Source organism: Leptinotarsa decemlineata, unplaced genomic scaffold, assembly GCF_025532065.1.
Source record: "Leptinotarsa decemlineata unplaced genomic scaffold, Ldec_3_MD MMD2_P_RNA_scaffold_12, whole genome shotgun sequence".
Lineage (NCBI taxonomy): Eukaryota > Metazoa > Arthropoda > Insecta > Coleoptera > Chrysomelidae > Leptinotarsa > Leptinotarsa decemlineata.
In genome coordinates, this window is record NW_027412526.1 from 14,532,741 (window position 1) to 14,554,668 (window position 21,928).

A 21,928-nucleotide genomic window follows, 5' to 3' on the forward strand; every position below is an offset into this window, starting at 1 on the left:
ACTATATAAAACCGCCTCAAAATCTGTTGCGTAGTTTTAAAGATCTAAGCAAACATAGGGACAGACAATGGGAAGCGATTTTGTTTTACAATATTTAGTGGTTTTTGTGATAGTGAGATCGATTTAGGCATCCCAATGGGGTCGTCACCCTTGAGTCTCTTACTAGGAGATATTTTTATGGACAACTTAGAAAACACGTGTATCCTGAATAATGCCTTATCACAGCAACACATTTCATTCTGGTTCAGATACGTGGATGATATTCTCGCCGGTTCTGATATCTCGAAGAGACAAATAAATCAGTTCTTGAATTTCCTCAACACTTTTCACGATGAGATAAAATTCACGGTCGAAATTGAACAAAACAACAGCATTAACTTTCTTGATCTCACTATCACAAAATTTAATAATATATTTCAGTTCAACATATATAAAAAAACATTTTTACGGACTGTACAATCCCCATTGATTATTTCAGTTCTTTATCACATAAATTATCGCCAGATCAATGATACATACTTATACCTAACGAGCCTTAAACCCAATTACAAGAAAAGTAGTTTTTCAAATATGAAAGAAAAAATAAAAATATGGAATGTAGTATATCTATAATTTATATTGAACATAAAGAAACAGCATATGTCAACAACCAATGAATAGTTGCAGATAAATTTATTACTGTTTCACATTTCTAGTAAACATGTTACATATTTCTAGTATTATTGTTGAAAATGGCATTATCGCAAAAGTTATTGTGAACATGGACGATAATTAGTTTCAATCCTGTTAAATGTTGGGGTCATCAAACTAACCTTGTTTGTGTTTTTGGTATACAATCTCAACTCAGAACAGTTTGGATTTATGCAATCAAGTCATTACTACATAATGGCCTTGCTAGAATCCTCCATGAAAGTAAGTTCAATTTGATTTAGAATGTTTTTTATTTAACAGTTTCACCTTTCTAAACAATAAAAATCAATACATACCGGCGAAACCTCAATTGCACACTATTACTATCTCGGTAACGGTAGATGATAAGATGTTGGTAAGTAATCTAAAAAATTTGAAATCTTTGATTTTGATGGTTATGCTCTGTATCTTTGTTATACAAAACATGAAAAAAGTGTGTGAATGTTTTTGATTGAAATTTATGAAGGCTACAATATGTGTTGTTTCTTCATTCTGAAAAATAATATTATGATACCTGTTATGCATAATTGATTTTTGAATATTCATTCCATGCTTCAAATTTGTTTTTTCACTTCGTAATAACAAATGAAGTAATAACCTAGATATTGAATTAACTATAAAAATACAGGTCCGTATTTGAAAAAAAAATCATGAGGGTAGCCCTAAGTGAACGAAACTCCATGTGAAAAATTAAATGATTGCATATTGTATTTTTCTTGATCAAAAATATTAATTAAGCGTTGCTCCAGAATATATTTTTGTTACTCTAGAATGCATAAATCGCAAAAAATTATTTTGAATAATTTAAATTTTTGATTTATGTGACTCATACATGTGGCTTCACATCGTGCTTGCAAATCTCATCTTACTATAAATGAAAGCCTAATGAATCGCTTTTAAAATGTTTGCACATTATTTTGTGAAATATCCCATTGCTCTGCTACATTGATTTATTGTATATTCTATGTGAATGATATAGCTCATTCTACTTTGAAAAATGACTAACAAATAATACAAATACATATATATATATATATATATATATATATATATATATATATATATATATATATATATATATATATATTCCTGTGGAAGAGATATGAGGAAAACCAACTAAGGATGCTTTCCTGTACTCTTACATCAGCAAGTTTTGACTCCTGTGGAATATGGCCTTGAGGAACAAAATTCGATATATACTGAGAATAGAGTAGATTAGAAATTAGTTTCTATTGAACTTCTTGAATAAATTCCTTGCTGTTTTTCAATTTTCAAATGTTTCAATCAGTTAAACTTATGATCATAAATATGATCTTCAAGACTGAATATACTCATTTTACTGATACTTCTGTAATTGCTCACGTAGTTTTTGTGTTTTATATATTGGAAAAGAAGTGTTTTTCTCCATTCAAATGGAAATTAACTTATTGAAAATGTGCATTAAAGGCAAAGACAGGTTATCGCTAAATTTTCATTCAAATAATGCGGCAGACCGTACAGCCAAACACTTTTTTATCATCAATCATTTTTAAGTTTTATCAAGATTTCAGTTTCGGAGAAGTTCACTCACTGTAAGATACTGTTATATTGAAGGGATAAATTTACTCTACTTTTGTGGTAAGATTCATGGATACTTCTAAAAAAGTTCCAAAATGTTTGGGAATATGGGATTTCATTTGCAACTTCTTTCAGATATAACCTCAAGTTATGTCTAACATGAGTAATAAAAGGTGATACTGGAACCTCTGGCGTAAATTAAATCCAAAACAAGAACTTTTCCGAAACACCAGAACTGCTATACTCTTCTCGACGCGCTTTTCATCAACCAAGTTGTCTTTAGACTCATTGAAACTCATTGTAGTCCGTAATATCATTGAGTTTTTCTCACTTTTTGTGAATTCGATTTTTGTTTTTTATGCATATTATTGTAGACATACTCAGAAAAGACGGAACATTCTTATTTTATGTATAACGGGACTTTCGGAACAAATAGTTTGATATCTATATTCAAGGCACCATAAAAAGCCGAAAATAATTAATCGATTTCAGTGGACGATAAAAGTTCTCCTTTAAACATATTGAAAGTACTTTTTCCACACCAAACAAAAAAACCGTATCTCAACGCGCGCTTCGCTAACCAAGTTAGCGCTAATCAGAAGACGACTAAAACTTTAGTCATCTCCTGATTTGTGCTTTGTATAATAACAATAACTACCTACATAATGATTAGTTCTTTCATTTTACCTGTGCAGGTGAAATTTATAACACCACAAAAGAACATTTTACTAACTCATTAAATGGACATTTTTTGCTTTGTATAACGACAATTTAAAAATATGAATCAAACTCCTTGACTTTTTTATTATTGAATACAGCTCTGCTATAATTGTTGAATCTATATTGTGTTGACACTATGAAGTAACAACCCAAACTCCACGTATAATGCAGGAATTTAAGAGATACTAGAATAGGAAATCATTAATGTTTTGACACAGGTAATGATTGAATTGGAGAGTGCATAAACTTACAATTAATTGCAAAATTACAGATTGTAATTGTAATCTATTTAAATTCAAATTTAGACTTTTTAAGGTTTTTAGTAATAACAAATGAATACAGACATTTCAGAAAATATATCTTCTGTTTTATGGAGGTTATTTATGATGAATAAAAAAACATGCGTTACAAAGAACAATATATTCGATAAGAAAGTGCATGTATTTTATTGTTCATAAAAAAGATAAGCGATTAGAACAAAATTTTAAACAACCAATTGCAATTGTAATAAGAAAACATTTTTGGAATTTTTTTTGCAAATATTAATTACAATAATAATAATCACACGTTGAAAGGTAAGACCTCGTTAATCCTTAGCTTGCACAAGTTTCGACTTCTGAGGGTTGTCGTTCGTAGGGGTGCGACAGCTGGTTAACGGAAAAACAGATTTTTTTTTATTGATAAACTAAACTACGTACTTTGTAGATATAAAATAATTACAACTGACTTTCTTCATTGAAAGATTGATTAGCAAATTTTCAACAATAACACTGAAATAAACTAACTCAAATTGAAAACACAGCTTCAAAAAAAAGTAAATAGGCTGATTTAAATCAAAATACATTATAATTGAGCTATAATTTGAATCCCTATAGACGTGCGTTAGGTCGATCTTCAACTGAACACTATTGCATCAAATGCTATGTTTTCAAAACGATTGATAGAGGAGTATTGCAGCGTAAATTCGTTATCTGCGTATGTACGAGTCATAGCCGGTAAGAAAATGAACAAACTCTATTCTGCATATTTATACAAAAAAATGTTGGAATCTTTCATAGAAAGGAAGAAAGCAATCAATTTCAAGAAGGTAATTCTTTATAAAGATGTGTAGATCATGTACGTAACTTTCAGACAAAAACTGGAAGAAAAAGCCCTCTGTGTCATCTTCAATGGCGGATGTCCGATGTTTCGGAATAAAGCACTTGTCTTATTGCCTCTTCAGCACCAATCTGGATAACATTACGAGATGAAGCACCCAATTCATTCATAAAATTACGACTTCAAATCTACTCATGTCATCGATGATAGTACGTGATGACCATATGCTAATGAATCTTCTTTGAATTGAAAGGGGTATACTTTTAGGCGAGATTAATTTTCAGAAAAGAAAGTGGACAGCCATAAATAACCTCTCTCTCCCAAAATTAATCTCCCCTCAAATATACCCCTTTCAATTTAAACCAATATTAGTGTTCTGAGTAGTTTTCCATCTACCAGTAACCAGAAAAACCCAAGCTTCCGCTTGATCAATGACCGTACAAAATATATATATATATATATATATATATATATATATATATATATATATATATATATATATTTATATATATATATATATATATATATTTTTATATATATATATATATATATATATATATATTTTGTCAGTCATTTTCTGGTACTCTATTGTTCAATGGATAGATATCGCATTAAAAATTTACGTTGGGACTACTCACTAAAGAGGATAGAAACTACACTACGAGATTATTATTGTAACTGAACCCTCCATCGTCTTCTAACGCGCATCTAGTAGTCAGGACCACATCGAAATTTAGAAAGCACTTCTACATTAGTCAAGATGTACTTCGAACTCCATTTGAATTTGTAATATTCGAGTGAAGCAATCGTATTAACTCGAATTTTCAGCCAGAAATCTGTCAACAATAAAGTACCAGAAAAAAACTCTTAAAAAAATTTCTCATGGAAAAACGTAAATTTATTCGAAAAGAAAGTAAAAGGCTAGGTGGTACAATGTATGAATCCCAATCGGTTTTTGTTGAGAGATGATAATTTCCCAACGGAGAAAGAGCCCCGCATTTTAACTTCAGAATCGTGTTCTGCTCATGATTTTACGTGGAATATTAGAACACTTATCCCTTCTTTCATGAAATGAAACTTTCAAAAATGAAAAAAAAATGTACAAGAATTTTCTGATTGAAAATCGGTGATCTAACTTCCTACGACTTGAGAGTTATCCAAGAATCTATCTCCAATTATTCTAAATTATTTTCAAATGCAAAACTGCGATTTTCTGTTCTTTCACTGGTACCAAACCTTTTCAAACAATGGATTTTTTAAACTTCTTGTGTCAATGTCAAATATCACTATGCTGAAAGAATATGATATCAAAAACGGTACACAGTTGCGAAAACAGTTGCTTTGTTAGAAACGAGTAAAAAGATTTTTTTCTTATCTCAACTATCTGACGTTTGAGTATATATGTATCATCGACAATGGGTAAGCATTCACAATTCCGATTTCAAGGATACAATTACTCAGTGATAAGCAGTAATAAATCAGTAATAATCTTGTTCCAGATTTCGTCGATATTGACGCTGACGTTTACTACTGTTTCTGTTCCAGATTTCATCGATATTGACGCTGACGTTTAGTACTCTTTCTGTTAAAATGTGTGGAAAAATTCTGTACTTTGCCTTTGGAAGCAATTTGTCCACAAACAGAATGCACGTATGCAATCCGAATGCAGTTCGATATGGAATTGGAAAATTAAACGTGAGTTCAAACAATATTGGTTAAACGAAAAGATCCGTTATTCTATTGCTGGTTTCACAGGATTATCAAATAGATTTTGTAGCTTATTCCAAAATCTGGAAGGGTTACGCGGGGACTATAGTTCCAAAAAAAGGCAGCCACGTTTGGGGAGCAATCTGGGAAATAAAAAATGAAGATTTGGAGAGTTTAGACAGGTGAGTCAATCAAACAGGGAATTTTTGACGAATGGAATAAACTGTTATCTGCAGTTTTTCTAGTCGAGCCCGGCACTGATGAGGAACAAAGAGCGAAACAGTTGTCTGTCTCTTGTCTCTTGGCACTTTCAATTGAGGCAAAATTGCAGATGAATGGAAATTTCATGCTTTTCGTTAAGTCAACTACATGAGTTGATATACTGAAAACTTATTTTTTGATATCCTTATGTTGGCTATACTCCGGGTATATGCCTCATCTTTTCTGCTCACTGAATTATTGGTGATACCATCAAACAACCCAAATAGAAAGCAAAATATGTTATAAATTTCAATTACAGTGAAATACAATGATTTTTTTCCACAATTTCTATTTACTTGTACAGTTTTTAAATGATTCAATTGTCTGGTGAGATGATCATGGCTATCAGAGTTAACTATATAATGAGATATTTAAATGTTTATTATTATTTCAGTTGAAATAAGGAAAAATTGGTCTATAATTTTTAAAAGAGAATCTATGTTTAATAGGTTTTTAGGTTTATATAATTAATTTGTTGGCTCAGAAAAGGTAATTTAGAAATACATTTATTTTATTTGTAATGATTTCTACACATATTTTGTTGCAGTACAAATTCTGTGTTGAAATACACATTTAGTTTGAATAGTTTTGGTATATTTATTGCTTCATATTCTAGGTTTTTGAAGGTTTCGAATTGGAATTGACTGTTGTTCGCTACGTACTGATCAAATACTGCAATTTAGAATATTACACCTACATAGATATTTATTAATAATTTTGTGATGTATGATCCATTATTCCATAATTGGCGATATACCTACTCTTTCTCGAAATAGGATATGATTGACCACGACAGATTTTGGATCTCACCACCAGATTTGTCATTGAAGATTTTCTAGTAATTACAATATAAAAATGTTTGAGCAGCCAACTGGTATCGTCAGAAATTAATTCTACCTGTCAAGGTTTAATCAAATATTCCATTGAAGACTAGAATGATGAAATTCTATTAGTAACGTTTCTTCCAGGGCACTTAGTTTTATACACGAACTATTTTCTTTGAAAAAATAATTTTCAAACCATTTGTAAAAAAATGTTCTAATACCAATTTGGCTCATTTGGTTCATAATTAACTGCATCGAAAGCTTTACATAAATTGAAAGACAAAAGCCCACATTTCTGATCATCATCCAATTCACACTGGATTTTGATGTTCTAATGCTACATACTCTGTCATTGGACTTACGGAAGCCATATATTTTCTTGGATAAAAACACAAGTTTTTTCAGTTACGAGATTTATGTATTCATTGTTTCTGTCATTTTTAACAAAATTAATAGGACTGATATTGGGCAGAAGTTTTTGCAATTTTACGATTTTCCGGGAATAAGCCCTATTCAATACTAATAATATTGATCAATATGGTTAAAAAGGAGAAATTTCTGAACTAACTTGAAAATGAATATTCTTGCAATAAACAATTCAGAATTCCTTTTATTTTCATTCTTCTTCATCTTTATATAAAAAATGTGGAAATCTTCCAAGGAAAGGAAGGAAGCAATTAATTGAAAAAATGACTATACAAAGATGTGTAGAGACCGCTTTCCTTCCAGTTTGTGTCTGAAAGTTACTTCTTTGCATGATCCAAACATCTTTGTATGGAGTTAATTTTTTCAAACTGATTGTTTCCTTTCTTTCTTTGGAAGATTCCCACATTTTTTCGTATAATGATGAAGAAGTGAAAGGCAAAACCTTTCTTTCCAAGAAATAAATACTTATTATATTATTACTGTAACATTATATTATTACAAACAAAAAAAAAAGATTGGTTAAATAGGTGGAACACATTGCAATTGACAAAATATCTAAAAATAAAAAAAAAAGTTTCCTTGAATATAGGTGGATGATATTTCTCCCTTGAGTGATCAGCATGTTTATAAGAATAAAAGTAGTGCAGTTTAGAATTGTAATTTTAGGTGAAACATAATTTAAGCTTTTGATAATAGTTATAACTTGTAAGGAAAGGTTTGATTCGACTTTTTAACAGGTACATAATCAACCTTGATTATGAAACTATTTACAGCATATCAATGAAAAAATGGTTTTTATAGTTCAAACTATAAAATATATTTTATACAAAAAATGAAAGTTTTATATTTGAGAATAAAAAAATTGCTATAAATACATAAAATATAATAGAAGGCCAGGTTTGCAACTGAACCTCGCTTCCGCGAGGTTTTGAAAACAAAAAAGAATTACTTGCCGTAACGTCAGTCATTTTATGAAAACTGAATGCTTATATAAAAATATCCAATAATTGATTTCATTTATGGCAGAAACTAAAAATTGAGGTATTTCGGCAGAAGAGTTCTCCAACAGTATTATAATTATTGGTTCAATGTTTTCTCCAATTTCCACATTTTTTCGTCTTTCCTAACCGCACAATGAATACATTTTTCCCTGTAATCTTAAGAATACTAAAGATACAGATATAGATTACTGTATTTTTCGAACGACATCCTCGCTATATCGAATTGAATTCACAATGATACCGATAATGGTAGTTTGAATTATCTATTACAATGACATATATTTTTGGGATCAATTCTTTTCCAGAACTATTCTTCAAAGACTTCGCTTAGAAAAAAAAATTGAGGAGCCACCTTCAACGAACCTAGCATTTTGACACCGTGTGGCCATTTGAACAAGTTTCTGCTTATATCTTCTCTTACATGCCACAATATAATTGTACTCTAATAGAATACTATCCATGATAATAATTGAACAATTTTCATAAATATTTTTTATTCTAGACACGTTTCGCTAACCTCGTAGCTTCATCCGAGATAATAGTACCTACACACTGGACTACAATTCTTATATACGACAGTATTAGTTAACTAATGCGCATGTAGAATAAACATTTTTGTCAAATTGTTTGATTATTATCATGGATAGTGTTATTGATTTTCATCAAGTAGCAGGTCAGTCCATTTCTAATCTAATAAAATAGGTTTGCTGATGTAGAATTTTCATTGAAACACACTTGTTTGTTTTAACATCTTTCAAAGTCTGCTTCGGCTTGTTTTGGGATAATCCAGATCTTCTCGTACATCTGAACACATTTTGTCTACTTGGTATTTCTTTATTTTCCGTTTTTAGCACTTAACGTAACGTCTTATAACAATTTCAAGTAAGTGTGTTTCCGTTTAGAGAAAAATAATCAGATCTCGGCCCCTTAAAAGTTGTCGGTAAATTTTCCGTATTTGAATTTTCAGTGTATGCACTATTCTTCCTATTCAAAATTGTCAGTAATGGTAGGTTCTTATCAGCGCATCAGCGCAGACAGTGGATCAGTGATCCAATAATTTTTCTGAAAAAGAGGTTGGTTGGGTAACAAGATCAATTTTTCCTTAAAAAAACAATTGTATTCTTGCCGAAGTTCCGAATTTAATTAAATTCTTCTTCAGGGCTCTGTAACAATGAATTTCATAAATATACCTTCCACAAAACTTATAGGATTATTACGTTTCAATTTCACAAGAAATAATGAGTTCTTAATTAAATTACACACCGACATTTGTGACAGCTTCCATATTTTTGAATTTGATCATCCAACTATTCGAGATATTCAACCTTATTTATCAAAGAGACTTTTGAGCGAAATGATACATATCCTCAAATGCGATAGTGTTAATACTAGAAGATGTAGATGGCCTTAATACTGCATATTTCAATTTGATACGTAAAATACCTGAATAATTTACACTTTTTTCATTCTTTTTCTTTCTGCCATTGATTAAAAAACAGACACCATCTTACTAGAATCACAGATATAGCCATTCGTTTGTTTCATGTCGTTTTGTGTTGGTGTTGTCTCAAAAATTTGTTGTTGCAATGTTTTTCATTTTTATTTTTTAAATACGTATCTAACATGTCTGATTGTTTTTAAAATAGTATTATCAATTGTGTGAGAATTTTAATTAATAACTCTTTATTTCTTGTGAAATTGAAACGATAATAATCCTATGCGTTTTGTGGAAGGAAATTCATTGTTACAGAGCTCTGAAGAAGAATTTAATTAAGTTTGAAACGTCGGCAAAAATACAATTGTTTTTTAAAGAAAAAATTTATCCTTTTGGGAAAGAAAGTTTTTGGCTTTCTACTACTCCATCTGATAAAAAAAGGGATTTTGGATATTAAGAATGAGGCAAGCGGTAAGAAGTGCTTGGAACAGCTGTCAACATTGTAAAAATCAAAGAGCTTTACCGAGAATCCCAATGATGGGACAACTACCCCCTTGCAGAATTGAACCCACAATCAGGGCCTTCATTAAAACAGGCGTTGACTATTTCGGACCTTTAGAAGTATCAGTCAAGAGGAGCCGAGAAAAAAGATATGGTGTTATTTTCACCTGTATGGTCACTCGAGCTATTCATCTTGAAATAGCACATGATTTGAGTACGAATTCATTCATCAATGTACTTCGTCAGTTTGGATGTCGGACAGGATTTCCTGAGGAATTATATGGTGATAATGGAAAAAACTTTATAGGAGCTGAAAAGGAAATATCTCAAGAACTGAAGAAGTTGAACCAGGATGAAATACTACGATTTTGTGCAATGAAAAAAATTAAATGGGTTTTCAATCCTCCTCTAGCACCTCACATGGGAGGATGTTGGGAACGACTTATTCAAAGTATAAAAAAGGTTTTAAAAGAAATTTTAAAATCAAAGTACTATCCAAACTTATTCTGAGAACTTTTTTGATTGAATGCGAAAATATTTTAAATTCTAGGCCTTTAACATATCGACTTGACGCATGCAATATCTCCTAACTGTTGACGAAGTAAGTTTTCAGGAGATGAAAATTATTGTTTTTCACCTTTATTTTTAAAGCTAATTTTTTAGTTTATGAGAATTTATGGTTATAATATATGTATCTTAAAGTAACAGTTGAATAAAATAAGAAATTTTTGTTTTTTAACTGTTATTGATAGATAGGAGGTATTGATATTTTTGTTAACGTAGATAGCATATTTTCACATGTGATTTTAAGAAATAAATACAATAAAATAAGGTAAAAATAATCATTTTATTTTTAACCAACAAACCAAACAAATTTAAACATTATTAATTGATATTTAAACTTACTACATACATTATAAAAAAATTTTTAGTGAGGTAAGTTGTCATGAAAATGGTGGACAGCCCTTGGTAGGACTGACTTTAATTCCTGTAGATGTTTCCATTTATTAATAGGAATTTTTAATCTTTGGTTATGTATACGGGGGTATGTAGTAATAATTGGAATTTCCCTTGCTCTGGCGGGTAGATCCAACCACTCAGCATCAAAGCTTAGTTTCACTTGAATTTTATCATTTGCATATTTTAGTACTCTAATATCTGTTACTACCGGGTCATCTTTTTTCCTGCCAGGGCGAATCGAGGAATATCTGAAATATTCGGTTAAGGAAAAGTTATAAAAGAAGTTATAATTCAAATCAATGGCTTCATATGGTCTACGGTTTTGCCGTGCTTCCCTGGTTACAGACAGATAATCGCTGGGTTGATGAATCTCTTTATTTTTCAACTTGCGCTCGATACCTGCGTGCACTGAGTCGAACTCCATAAAGGTATGACCACTTTCCAAATACTTTTGAAAAATTGTCACTTGGTGCTTCATTGAAAAGTTTAGAAGTGCATTAGTCATTACAACATTACGATTTTGATAGGTACACCCATCAGAATAGATAATAATTGGTACGTTCGCTGGAATACACTTTTTTTCTAGATAAGCTAAAAGGCAAGTAACAAATGTTGACGCTTTGAGCTCATTATTTTGATTTTTTGGGAAAGAAAGTTTTTGGCTTTCTACTACTCCATCTGATACAAAAAAAATGGATGAGAGAATCTTCCAAAGAAAGGAAGGATTAATCAATTTGAAAATAAGTAACTCTATACATGGATGTGTAGATCATGCAAAGAAGTAACTTTCAGACACAAACTGAAAGAAAGTCCTCCTGAAACAGCTACTTTCATATAAACATTGAATTACACGAAAGAAAAAATTCTTTCGAAACAAATACTTCTATATGAACACTGAATTATACAGAAGATACTTTTCTCTATTCAGTTTGTATATCGAACATTCGTGGAGGAATAAGAATCAGATATCATTCACATGAGTTCTACTTTGAATGAATGGTAATAAATTGTACTCACATGGAACACTGTCACCCTAACTGGTATACACGTGTTTCGCCTTAAGACACTTGCCCTAAGGCTCTTCAGTACCAAATTGGATAACATTATAGAAAATACACACACTTCATTCATGAATTACGATTTTGAATGTCACGGAATAAGCTTGATCTGCTTATGTCATCGATGACATCGTAATGCCATTCATTCACCTATTTGATTTAATCCCAGCCATGAGGAATCTTATTTGATTTGAAAGGGTTATATTTTTAGGAGTGATCAATTTTTTGGGAAAGAAAGTTTTTGGCTTTCTACTACTCCATCTGATACAAAAAAAATGGATGAGAGAATCTTTCAAAGAAAGGAAGGATTAATCAATTTGAAAATAAGTAACTCTATACATGTATGTGTAGATCATGCAAAGAAGTAACTTTCAGACACAAACTGAAAGAAAGTCCTCCTGAAACAGCTACTTTCATATAAACATTGAATTACACGATATACAAACTTCACGAGCACGTGAAGAAAAGGAACTTATCAAGTTCCTTTTCTTCACGTGCTTGGTCTTTCCGATTTCTATGCTCAATGTATTTAGCCTCAGGAAGATTTCCAGTATTGTTAGAACAACAGGTATTGCATTGATCTTTTTTGAGTGTGTATATAGATAATTTTTTTTTCTTTGAATCGCTTATGAAAGTATTTCTTAGATAAAGCCTGTAAGTTGTTATCTGCACAATAAGTTCTTTAACGCTTGTAAACTTCAACCAGTTTTTTAAAAATTGGCTCCAAAAACAGTTTGGAAGAACTTTTCCTAGCATAATGCGATGGCAGTTTTGGTAATTCATCGAGAAATGTATCTATATTCCCAATACTTGTAGCGGTGCGAGTCTGTAGAGCCTATCGAACGGTTAATTTTTTTTGTGTTTTGGTGCATCTAATAGTTGCTATGGAACCCATTCATGCACTGTCTTATATCCTAGATCAAAAGTATTTAGAAACATGGTCCTGCACACTTGTACCTTTTGGCTATTTGTATTTAGATAATATATGAACGTCCCTTGTCGCCTAGATTCCCGCTCAGTACTAATAGTTGTCTTCCTCTTTACTGGTATCTTTTCAACGTGTGTAGATATGTATACCTTCCTCTGATCCCACGTCATATCCTTCCAAAAGTACTTGAATAAGCTTGTTCTTTGCATTTGTGATATATCTGAACACCTTCTCACTTTGGACTTTATACAAAATTCTGATTTGCAAGCTGATTTTAATTTTCGTTTCGGTCATTTTGTGTCGTGAGTCATTTTCATATTTTTTTTTTGGAAAACCCTAAATAGTCTTCACCTTGTTCCCGCAATTTCTTGTTCTTCTGACGGATCGGTAGTTCTTTATTATTCTTTAATTTTCTTTTTGTCCCATTTCCATGTTCAGCATTCAAAATTGCATCATCAATACCTGTAACTAGTTAAGTTTAAACATTACTATGAGTATGAAATATAAAATTACGTTCAAAATCGTTAGCGTCAATAACCTCGGATTGATCGGATGAACTCTCATCTTCAGAACAGTTGTAGCAACTACCACTGCTGGCACTACTTCCATTTTTGTTATTATCTAAACCAGAGTTTGACGGCTCAACATTCTCTTTTCCCAATTGCTCCAACGTTTTTTGTAGTACATCTACATTAGCTGATTTATTAATCCTGAAAGTGTGACCGTTGTCCGCTTCAATTGTATCTGAAAATCGAAGTAAATGTACAATGGCAAGTTAATATCACAAAATTATTTTCTGTACAATTATCAAGGTCTGAATGAAATGGACTATTGGAATCTAAAATGTCTGTATGCAAAGGACCTGCCTTAAAACAGCCTTAAGTTATTAGAACATCAAACACGTAACAAACAAAATGTTACCTAAACCATTGTTGGTGTCCGTAGGCTCTAACTCTGTGGCCACAATGTTACTATTATGACCAAAGTCGCATACCTCATAATCAGGCAAAAAAAATTGATTGATTTCTAAAAGAAAAAAGTAATAAATCGAAAATATACAAGCGCTTGTTTCGAATTACCTTCGTTGACTTCTGGGACCAAAAATGTACCTTCGGTGATGGAACTTACATGGTCACTATCATTATGAGCCAACTGTGGTATACTAGACCCATCTTCTAAAATCATAATGGTTTTGTAAGATCCTCTACGGTTTATTAAGAAAATCAAACTTACCACTTAAAACCACAACGGTATTCTTAGTTTGGCCTTCTTCTACTACATTAGTTCCTATAATGTCAACCGGTAAATTTGTTAAATTTGTAGCTTGTGCTAATTCCAAAATTCTTCTGGATCGATTCATTTCAATTCTAAAAGAAATAACCTGTGAAATATCTCCTAACTATACAAAACGGGATGAATTATGTTCCAAGTCAAAAACTCCTATCTATCAATAAAGTTATAACAGTTCTAAATGATACTTTTTTCAACTAAAATATAGTAAAATATTACTCAAATATCGTTATAATCCTTTCTCTCGACTATAAACATTATACAAGGTTTAATTTTCATTAAATATTACAAAAAGTATGTACTTACCCCAGAACAACAACTAACATGTGGATACAGCTGTAACTTTATGTAGTTAGGAGACATTGAACGAAATAAATGCGGGAAAATGTTAGGAGGTATTGCATCAGCCTAATTTGAGGGGTTTTAACGTTCTATGTCGGTTACGAGAATTTGCTAGTACATGCGCACTAATGCATTATATTCACCGTCACTTAAATCTCCATTTAGCTAAAAATGTCAGTTGGGAGATTTTGCATGCGCTGAGTCGATATGTTTCGTTGGACTCTGAAGATGCAGAGGCATTTACTCCTAATCACTTTCTCATCGGTCCGTCGTATGCTGCACTCTCCTGTACCGAAACCAGCGATAGGGATATGAATTTGATGTCCAGTTGGCGTGCTGCACAGAAATTATCTGATTTATTCTAGTTCAGATGGACAAAGGAGTATTTGCCAAGTTTGATTAGGAGATCAAAATGGCATGGTGATTCAAAATCTGTCAGTGTAGGAAATGTTGTTTTAATGGTAGATCCAAATGGACCCAGAAATATTTGGCAGAGAGGTATTATCAACGAAGTTTATCCTGCCAAAGATGGTAAAATCAGGATCGTCGATGTGAAGAATAGTAGTGGCACGATTTTTCGACGACCAATTTCAAGACTCAGCGTTTTAGATGTTATAAAATAGTAGTAATTTGTTATTCAATTACTAAGGGGGAGAATGTTATAGATTTATCATTGTTATCTGATTACACCCTGTATATCGTTTTTAGTTGACATTTGTTAGTAGTGATCAAGGTTGATGTGAAAATATAAGTTGTTAAAAAAAAAAGTAGAAAGCCAAAAACTTTCCCAAAAAATTAATCACTCCTAAAAATATAACCCCTTCAATTCAAATTTATCCTGTTACTCAACCAACCTCTTTTTCATAAGGCTCATAGTTCATCCAAATGAACCAAAATACACCAACGGATTGGCCAAAATTTTTAAAAAATTGAATAGAAAAGTGAATTTCTAATCTGCTCGTATACGAACAAGTATTGGGCAACCTGAAAAACCAGCCGACAGTAAGGAAAAAATCTGGGATTTACGAATTAAGCTGTGGGGTTTGCGATAAAAACTATGTTGATCAATCTAAACGAACTATATGTCGCGCCAAGGTTTCATAAACCAGAGAAATCTAGTGTCTGAAAGTTCAGAAATTGAAAAAATATGTATTGGTATCGTTACATGAATTCATGGAAACACGATACGTTAATAAGCGTTCAGGAACGTACAATAACGAAGGCATTGATGTTTCAGCCCTAGGTTATGTTACCTTGATAGAAAATGGTCAGTTTTTGAATAAGTTGTAGATTACCTTTCATGCTTATCTCTTCTGTGGTCTGAATTTTTGTTCTGTTTAAGGCAAGAAGGTGTTCACGCTAACATCTACTACCCCATCACCGTGGACGTTGAAACTCCAGAGGGAAAGGTGTTACAGTGCCGATGCTATCGACAAGTTGGAAATGCCGACGACGTGAATCTTGAAAATTTGCCAGAGGAAAGAAGACCGACGCCTGCTTATTTGGAGACTATGATCAAGGGTGCCGAGGAATCTGGCATCCCCTCGGAATATATAAATTTCCTGAAAAAAATACCTCATAATGGGTCGGAGGTGAAGGGTGATTTGAAATTTCAGTATTAGATATAACATTGGCAAATAGGGTGTGGTTCAGAGTAAATTATATCGTGTATCAAATTTGAAACTTGCCTACGGAATATCGTCTGAATGAATAAAATATTAAGATATGTTAAAAACCCCTTCCGGTGGAATCAAACATTATATGAATCACTCAAGAAACAAAAATTAGAATGAAACCCCTCATGTGATATTTGGAAAGTTTTTCAAAAAAACTCTAGCAGTACCCGATATTGTATATGTTATTGTCCAAACAAAAAAAACGGTTGATAAAACTATCTAATACTATCTCTTATTAGGAATAAAATGTTACACTATAAAACTTTGAACGCGTACTGGTTCACCTTCACATAATTGCCGTTGCATGGTATATACATTTAATAACCTGATTGAAATTTGAAATTTGAAAAAATATATTTTTGGAAAAATAAAGTAATTTAGATTTATTTTTCTTCTATTACATAATCTTCGGTCTTTTGAGTGGGATAATTTTTGGACCTTAAAGTGGATTTGGAACTTGCAATTTTCAGAAAGCGGAAAATAGTTGGTCCAGCTATGCCCGTGAGGTATTCAGTTTAGTGAATGTAGAATCTTTTTTTCTTGATTTCATTTTGTGAGTTGGTATAATTTGTTTATTTCGAGAGGTACTATGGCAGATGGAATACAAAATTCGAATAGAAAAGAAGTAGTTAAATCTTTATACATATGGAATCTTCCAAAGAAAGGAAAGAAGCTATTAATTTCAAAATGTACTCTTCACGAAACAACTCTACGAATCAACTACGTTTAGATGAACATTCAATTATAACTTGCCTTATTGCCTCTCCAGCACCATAAATCACTCAATTCATTCATTAAATTACGACCTTATGTCACGAATGAAATAAATTTATTCATGTCATTGATGACAATACCTATGTAATGACAATCATTCGCTCATTTTTTTTACCCTAGCCAATTTTGTTAAATCTTGTTTCAGCACACCCAGAAAATGTATTAAGGGTGATTTGACAGAGAAACAAGTTTGAAAATCGTTGGATAAAACGAGTTCATCAGAAACTGAATGTAGAATGAATTCAAATATATTTATTTTTTCTGAATTCCAGCCATTGCCTTTAATTGATGATAATGAATTTGAGAATCAATTGAAAGTGAAATAGAAGTATGAAAATTTTTTTCATGAAAGTATTGTCCATTGTAAATATATTAGGAATAGTTCAGATATCGCTGACATTAAAGATGACATCTAAGAATACACTGTACAAATACTTCAGTTTCCAAGTTGCAGCTTCACACCTTGCCGCTACGGCTAATTCCACTGGTGCAGCTGCTATGATTGCAGAAAAATCAAAATTTTGGAAATACTCCACTTTGCTGAGTTCTTACTGTTTCTTTCCTGTTGCTATTGAAACCTTTGGTGTTTTTGGATCTCATGCTTCTGAATTGTTGAAAGAAATTGGTAGAAGAATGATGAATTCTACCAGTGACAACCGAGCCTATTCATTTTTAATTCAAAGAATCAGTATCGCCATCCAAAGGGGTAATGCCACATCGATATTGGATACTCTTCCGTCTACTGAAAAATCAGATGAAATATTCCTGAACCCACAAATAAAATCAAAATTTCCTATGAACATCGCAAAATGGAGTAAGCAGATTGATCACTTCCCAATTGTCTCAGAAGATGCAGAGGAAAATAAACAAGTTCTGGAATTATCTTTCTCTCCCAAATTCGAAAAAACCACCATGAATATATCTGATTCAATTTCAAGAAATTTTACTTCAAATTCCTCATTCCGTTGGTCCAATGATGGGAAGAATCGTTGGATCCGTGATTACTGGAAAGAAAACAGCGGTGGCGAACGTATCACTAACAGCTACAACACAATTAGATCAGTGATACGTTCCTCAGTCAAAACCCTTGGGCTTAATGGGTTGAAAAATATTGGCAACACTTGTTTCATGAACAGTGTAATCCAATGTTTATTCAATACGAGATGGCTACTGGAATATTTGAAAAAAGATGAGTACATGAAAGATACCAATATTAATATTTCTAGTTCAGAGGGTGCTTTAATCAAAGCTTTTGCAGAAGTTGTCAAGGAATTGTGGTCAGAAAATTCATCTGATAGAGCAGTGAACATCGCAACATCGCATCAAGACGCCCAGGAGTTCCTTCGTTATCTTTTAGAAGGTTTACATGTTGACGTTAATAGAATTATTGAGAAACCTAAACCGTCCTCAACGGAGATAACCGAAAAATTGAGCGACAGCGAAAAAGCACAAAAGTCATGGCTGATTTATTTGAGTACATATAACTCTAAGATTGTAGATAATTTCGTTGGTCAATTCGTTGGTCAATGTGTGCACGATGAAGTGCACACATTGTGGACACTCATATGTAACCTTCGATTCTTTCTGGGATTTGTCACTCCCCATACCAGAAAGAACTAACTAATTGAGTTTATCACAGTGCCTGGATTTCTTCACTAGAGAGGAAACTTTGGATGGACATGAAAAACCGACGTGTTCAAGTTGCAAAGAAAGAAGAAAATGCACAAAGTCTCTATCGATCCATAAGTTTCCCCATATTTTAGTTATTCATTTTAAAATATATTCTCTAACAGAAAGATTTAGAGGCAAGTTAAATGTTGCCATTGAATTTCCTGTAGATGGATTAGATATGAAGAATTATGCAGCAGATAATGTGACTCCTTGTCGTTATAATCTATATGCACTTTCAAATCACAGTGGGTCTACCTACAGCGGACATTATACAGCATTCTGCAGACATCCTTATAATGGCACGTGGCACGAATATAATGATTCACAAGTGTCACCAATTTCACCAAAATCGCTTGTGAGTGGAGATGCATACATACTGTTTTATGAAAAGGAGGAAACGAGTTCGCACCTTTGAGCGTTTTATAAAGTTATTTTTGAACTGTTCATTTTATTGTTATGTATGAATATCTTGAAAAATGAGAAATAAATAAAACGTGTTTGTTTCCAAGAAAAGCACTGCTCACTCTTTCATACGTTCGTTTCATTAACCAAGTTGGCATTATCGGGATATGAACTAGTCTAATTCCGAACTCAAACCCAATAGGAAATAGTACCTTGTCGCTGTTCTTATGTCACACTTTGCTATATGCAGATTTTTGAAAGCATTCAAAGTGTCATTGCCTAATATGATCTAAAATAATTTCAAATCACTGAAAGAATCAATAAAGTTAAAATGAATAGCTGAAAATAACAGTTATACTAAGCAGAAAAAACCCTGAAATGAAATTACAATAAAATAAAATACCAGCAACAATTGAAAATTTAACATTACAAAAGAAATAAAAATTAGGAGATTTCAAGCCAAGTTATATCACGACATTTTGATTGTTAGTATTTACAATCGTCTTCGGGTGATGACTGGACTTATTCTTCCGAGAGATGACTATTTATATGTCATTCGAGTGCTTTCACCTATCCCCTCTTCCCTCTCTTCGCTTCACCGCCAAACGATCAGCGGGAGCTGATCGTTTGGCGAAAGTTGGCCGTTTTCCGCTTGATTATGAATTTCCATATGTTGCGCATTTTTACGCTAGCTTGAGCGAATGCGTTGCAGGACAACATATATGCGGCTTCATTTGATGTTATTTTGATGAGTCCAAACATGTTCTGTTATTCCCGATTGGTTTCTCCTCGCATAACATCAAGAAAAAAATGTCCCGATAATATTTTCATTCAGAATACCACACCACACATTAATTTTCTGATATATTAGGTCTCTACAATTCACTATCCAATTTGGATTTTGTTCAGCCCAAAATCTCATGTTCTGGTAAAATACAACACCATTTCTGGTAATGATAGCCTCATCACTGTATAAGATATACTTTAAAAAATTCCTGTCATTGACATAATTTCCTACATCCATAAACAATACTCCATACGGCCGATTTCATCGTCTTCGTGCAAAGTATGTAGAAATTTGGGTTTGAACGCATACATTTCATGCCTCCTCAAACAATTCCATATTCTACTGAGTCTCATATTGAGTTGAAGCGATAACTTTTGTTTGAACAAAATATTTAGAATAAAAGAAAAAACATTTCTGGCTGATAGACCCTATTATAATTTGCAAGAGTTCTATAATAATAAATTTACGTGACAAAAAGTGCATATTTGAATTCAGGTTATATAAGATTTTTGTTTATATTTTTGTTTTGATATAAATGTTTGTTTGTCTGGTTCAATGGGTGTGTTTGTTTATGTAATATTATATATAAGTATATATGTGTTTATAAGTCTATTATATAAGTGTTGATAATATTTTTAAACAAGTCTGTACACAACCATGTTGAGAAAAAATTTCGATATTGAAGTATAGTGTATGTTCTAACTTTACTTTTTTTGTAGGTGTTTTTATATTAACATTTTATATTTCTATACTTACATTTGTAAGTACATTTCACAAGCTTTGTCCACAAGATTTATTCTTAATGACAATAAAGTATATTATTATATTATTATTATTAATGTTTCGTGGTGTATTTTATTAGTTCGGACTTTCATTGTCTAATTTGATATAAAGTGATTTGAAATCCATTAAAAAATCTGTAAAAAATTAGATTAGCTGAAAAACAATTATAGTAAGCAAAAAAACTGAAATCACAATGAAATCAAGCAACAACCGAAAAATAAAAAAAATTGAACTATTAACACGAGATGAAAATTTAAAATTAAAAGATTCCAAGGCAAGTTACTTCACTATGTTTCGATTGTTAGTATCCACAATCCACAGTTATCACCCGAAGACGATTGTTGATACTAACAATCGAAACGTCGTGGAGTAACTTGGATTGGCATCTTTTAATTTTTAATTTTGATTTCTTGTTAATATTTTTTCAATTTTCATCTCGTGTTAATAGTTCAATTTTTTTATTTCTTGATTATTGCATTTCATTGTGATTTCAGTTTTTTTGCTTACTATAATTTTTTTATCTCTTTTTAATTTTTTACAGATTCTTTCAGGGATTTCAAATCAATTTATATCATATTAGACAATGGAAGTTTCTCAAACTAATTCCAGGATCATCTTGATAAGCCGCCAATATGGTATCATCATCAATATGTTGTTTTACAATTGCAACAGTGATACAATAATACTAGAAACAACAAATGCAATGAAAACTGGTCTGGGGGTTAATATACAAAAATCTTTCAACGAATTTGTCAAGTTGACGGTAAATGTCAATAATAATAATAAATAATAATGTTTTTTCACTACTAACCTAAGAAATTGCTATTATTTACTCCATTCCCCTAACGAGAATCAATATTTCTCACCCTGGGTAAATAATGATAATAAAAAAACACCTAGGTAAATAATGAGAACAATTCTATAATTTCAAAGACATTCACAGAAACTTTTGTTAACTTAATTATCGACTAGAAGTAGGAAATTGAACATTGGAAATACGCTTGAAAATTATTTGAAATTATAATCAATTGTACAAT

The 21,928-nt window shown here is 31.8% G+C and overlaps 2 protein-coding genes across 10 annotated transcripts; one reads left to right on the forward strand and one right to left on the reverse strand.

Annotated features, from left to right (window-relative positions):
* The first annotated feature begins 769 nt into the window (after window positions 1–769).
* LOC111508602 (gamma-glutamylcyclotransferase) lies at window positions 770–20,943 on the forward strand. 4 transcript variants are annotated; one of them, XM_074174638.1, is made up of 4 exons: window positions 770–912; window positions 5,611–5,760; window positions 5,821–5,954; window positions 16,141–20,943. In XM_074174638.1, the coding sequence occupies exons 1-4, from the start codon at window positions 862–864 to the stop codon at window positions 16,418–16,420; spliced, it is 615 nt and encodes a 204-aa protein (XP_074030739.1). In that variant the 5' UTR covers window positions 770–861; the 3' UTR covers window positions 16,421–20,943. The 4 variants fall into 4 exon arrangements, with proteins under 4 accessions (XP_074030739.1, XP_074030755.1, XP_074030746.1 ...); XM_074174654.1 differs by having other exon boundaries at window positions 906–1,045; XM_074174645.1 differs by lacking the exon at window positions 770–912 and adding an exon at window positions 5,346–5,484.
* Window positions 12,738–16,233, reverse strand: LOC141482027 (uncharacterized). Of its 6 annotated transcripts, none has more exons than XM_074174614.1 (7): window positions 16,094–16,233; window positions 14,763–15,134; window positions 14,400–14,533; window positions 14,246–14,338; window positions 14,088–14,192; window positions 13,680–13,910; window positions 12,738–13,634 (listed from the first exon to the last, which is right to left on the reverse strand). In XM_074174614.1, exons 2-7 carry the CDS (start codon window positions 14,780–14,782, stop codon window positions 13,480–13,482), a joined length of 738 nt encoding a protein of 245 aa, XP_074030715.1. In that variant the 5' UTR covers window positions 14,783–15,134; window positions 16,094–16,233; the 3' UTR covers window positions 12,738–13,479. The 6 variants fall into 6 exon arrangements, with proteins under 6 accessions (XP_074030715.1, XP_074030722.1, XP_074030717.1 ...); XM_074174621.1 differs by having other exon boundaries at window positions 12,738–13,628; window positions 13,705–13,910; window positions 14,246–14,341; XM_074174616.1 differs by having other exon boundaries at window positions 13,705–13,910; window positions 14,246–14,341.
* Window positions 20,944–21,928: the final 985 nt, after the last annotated feature.

Coding starts and splice junctions, on each gene's coding strand:
- LOC111508602 (XM_023164162.2), top strand. CDS start 5,481: ATGGGTAAGCATTCACAATTCCGATTTCAAGGATACAATTACTCAGTG. Junction 5,547..5,610: donor TGATAAGCAGTAATAAATCA/GTAATAATCTTG, acceptor TTTCTGTTCCAG/ATTTCATCGATATTGACGCT. Junction 5,761..5,820: donor ATGGAATTGGAAAATTAAAC/GTGAGTTCAAAC, acceptor CTGGTTTCACAG/GATTATCAAATAGATTTTGT.
- LOC141482027 (XM_074174609.1), bottom strand. CDS start 14,782: ATGTTAGTTGTTGTTCTGGG. Junction 14,534..14,762: donor ATGTTAGTTGTTGTTCTGGG/GTAAGTACATAC, acceptor TATTTCTTTTAG/AATTGAAATGAATCGATCCA. Junction 14,193..14,245: donor GGTCCCAGAAGTCAACGAAG/GTAATTCGAAAC, acceptor TTTTTCTTTTAG/AAATCAATCAATTTTTTTTG.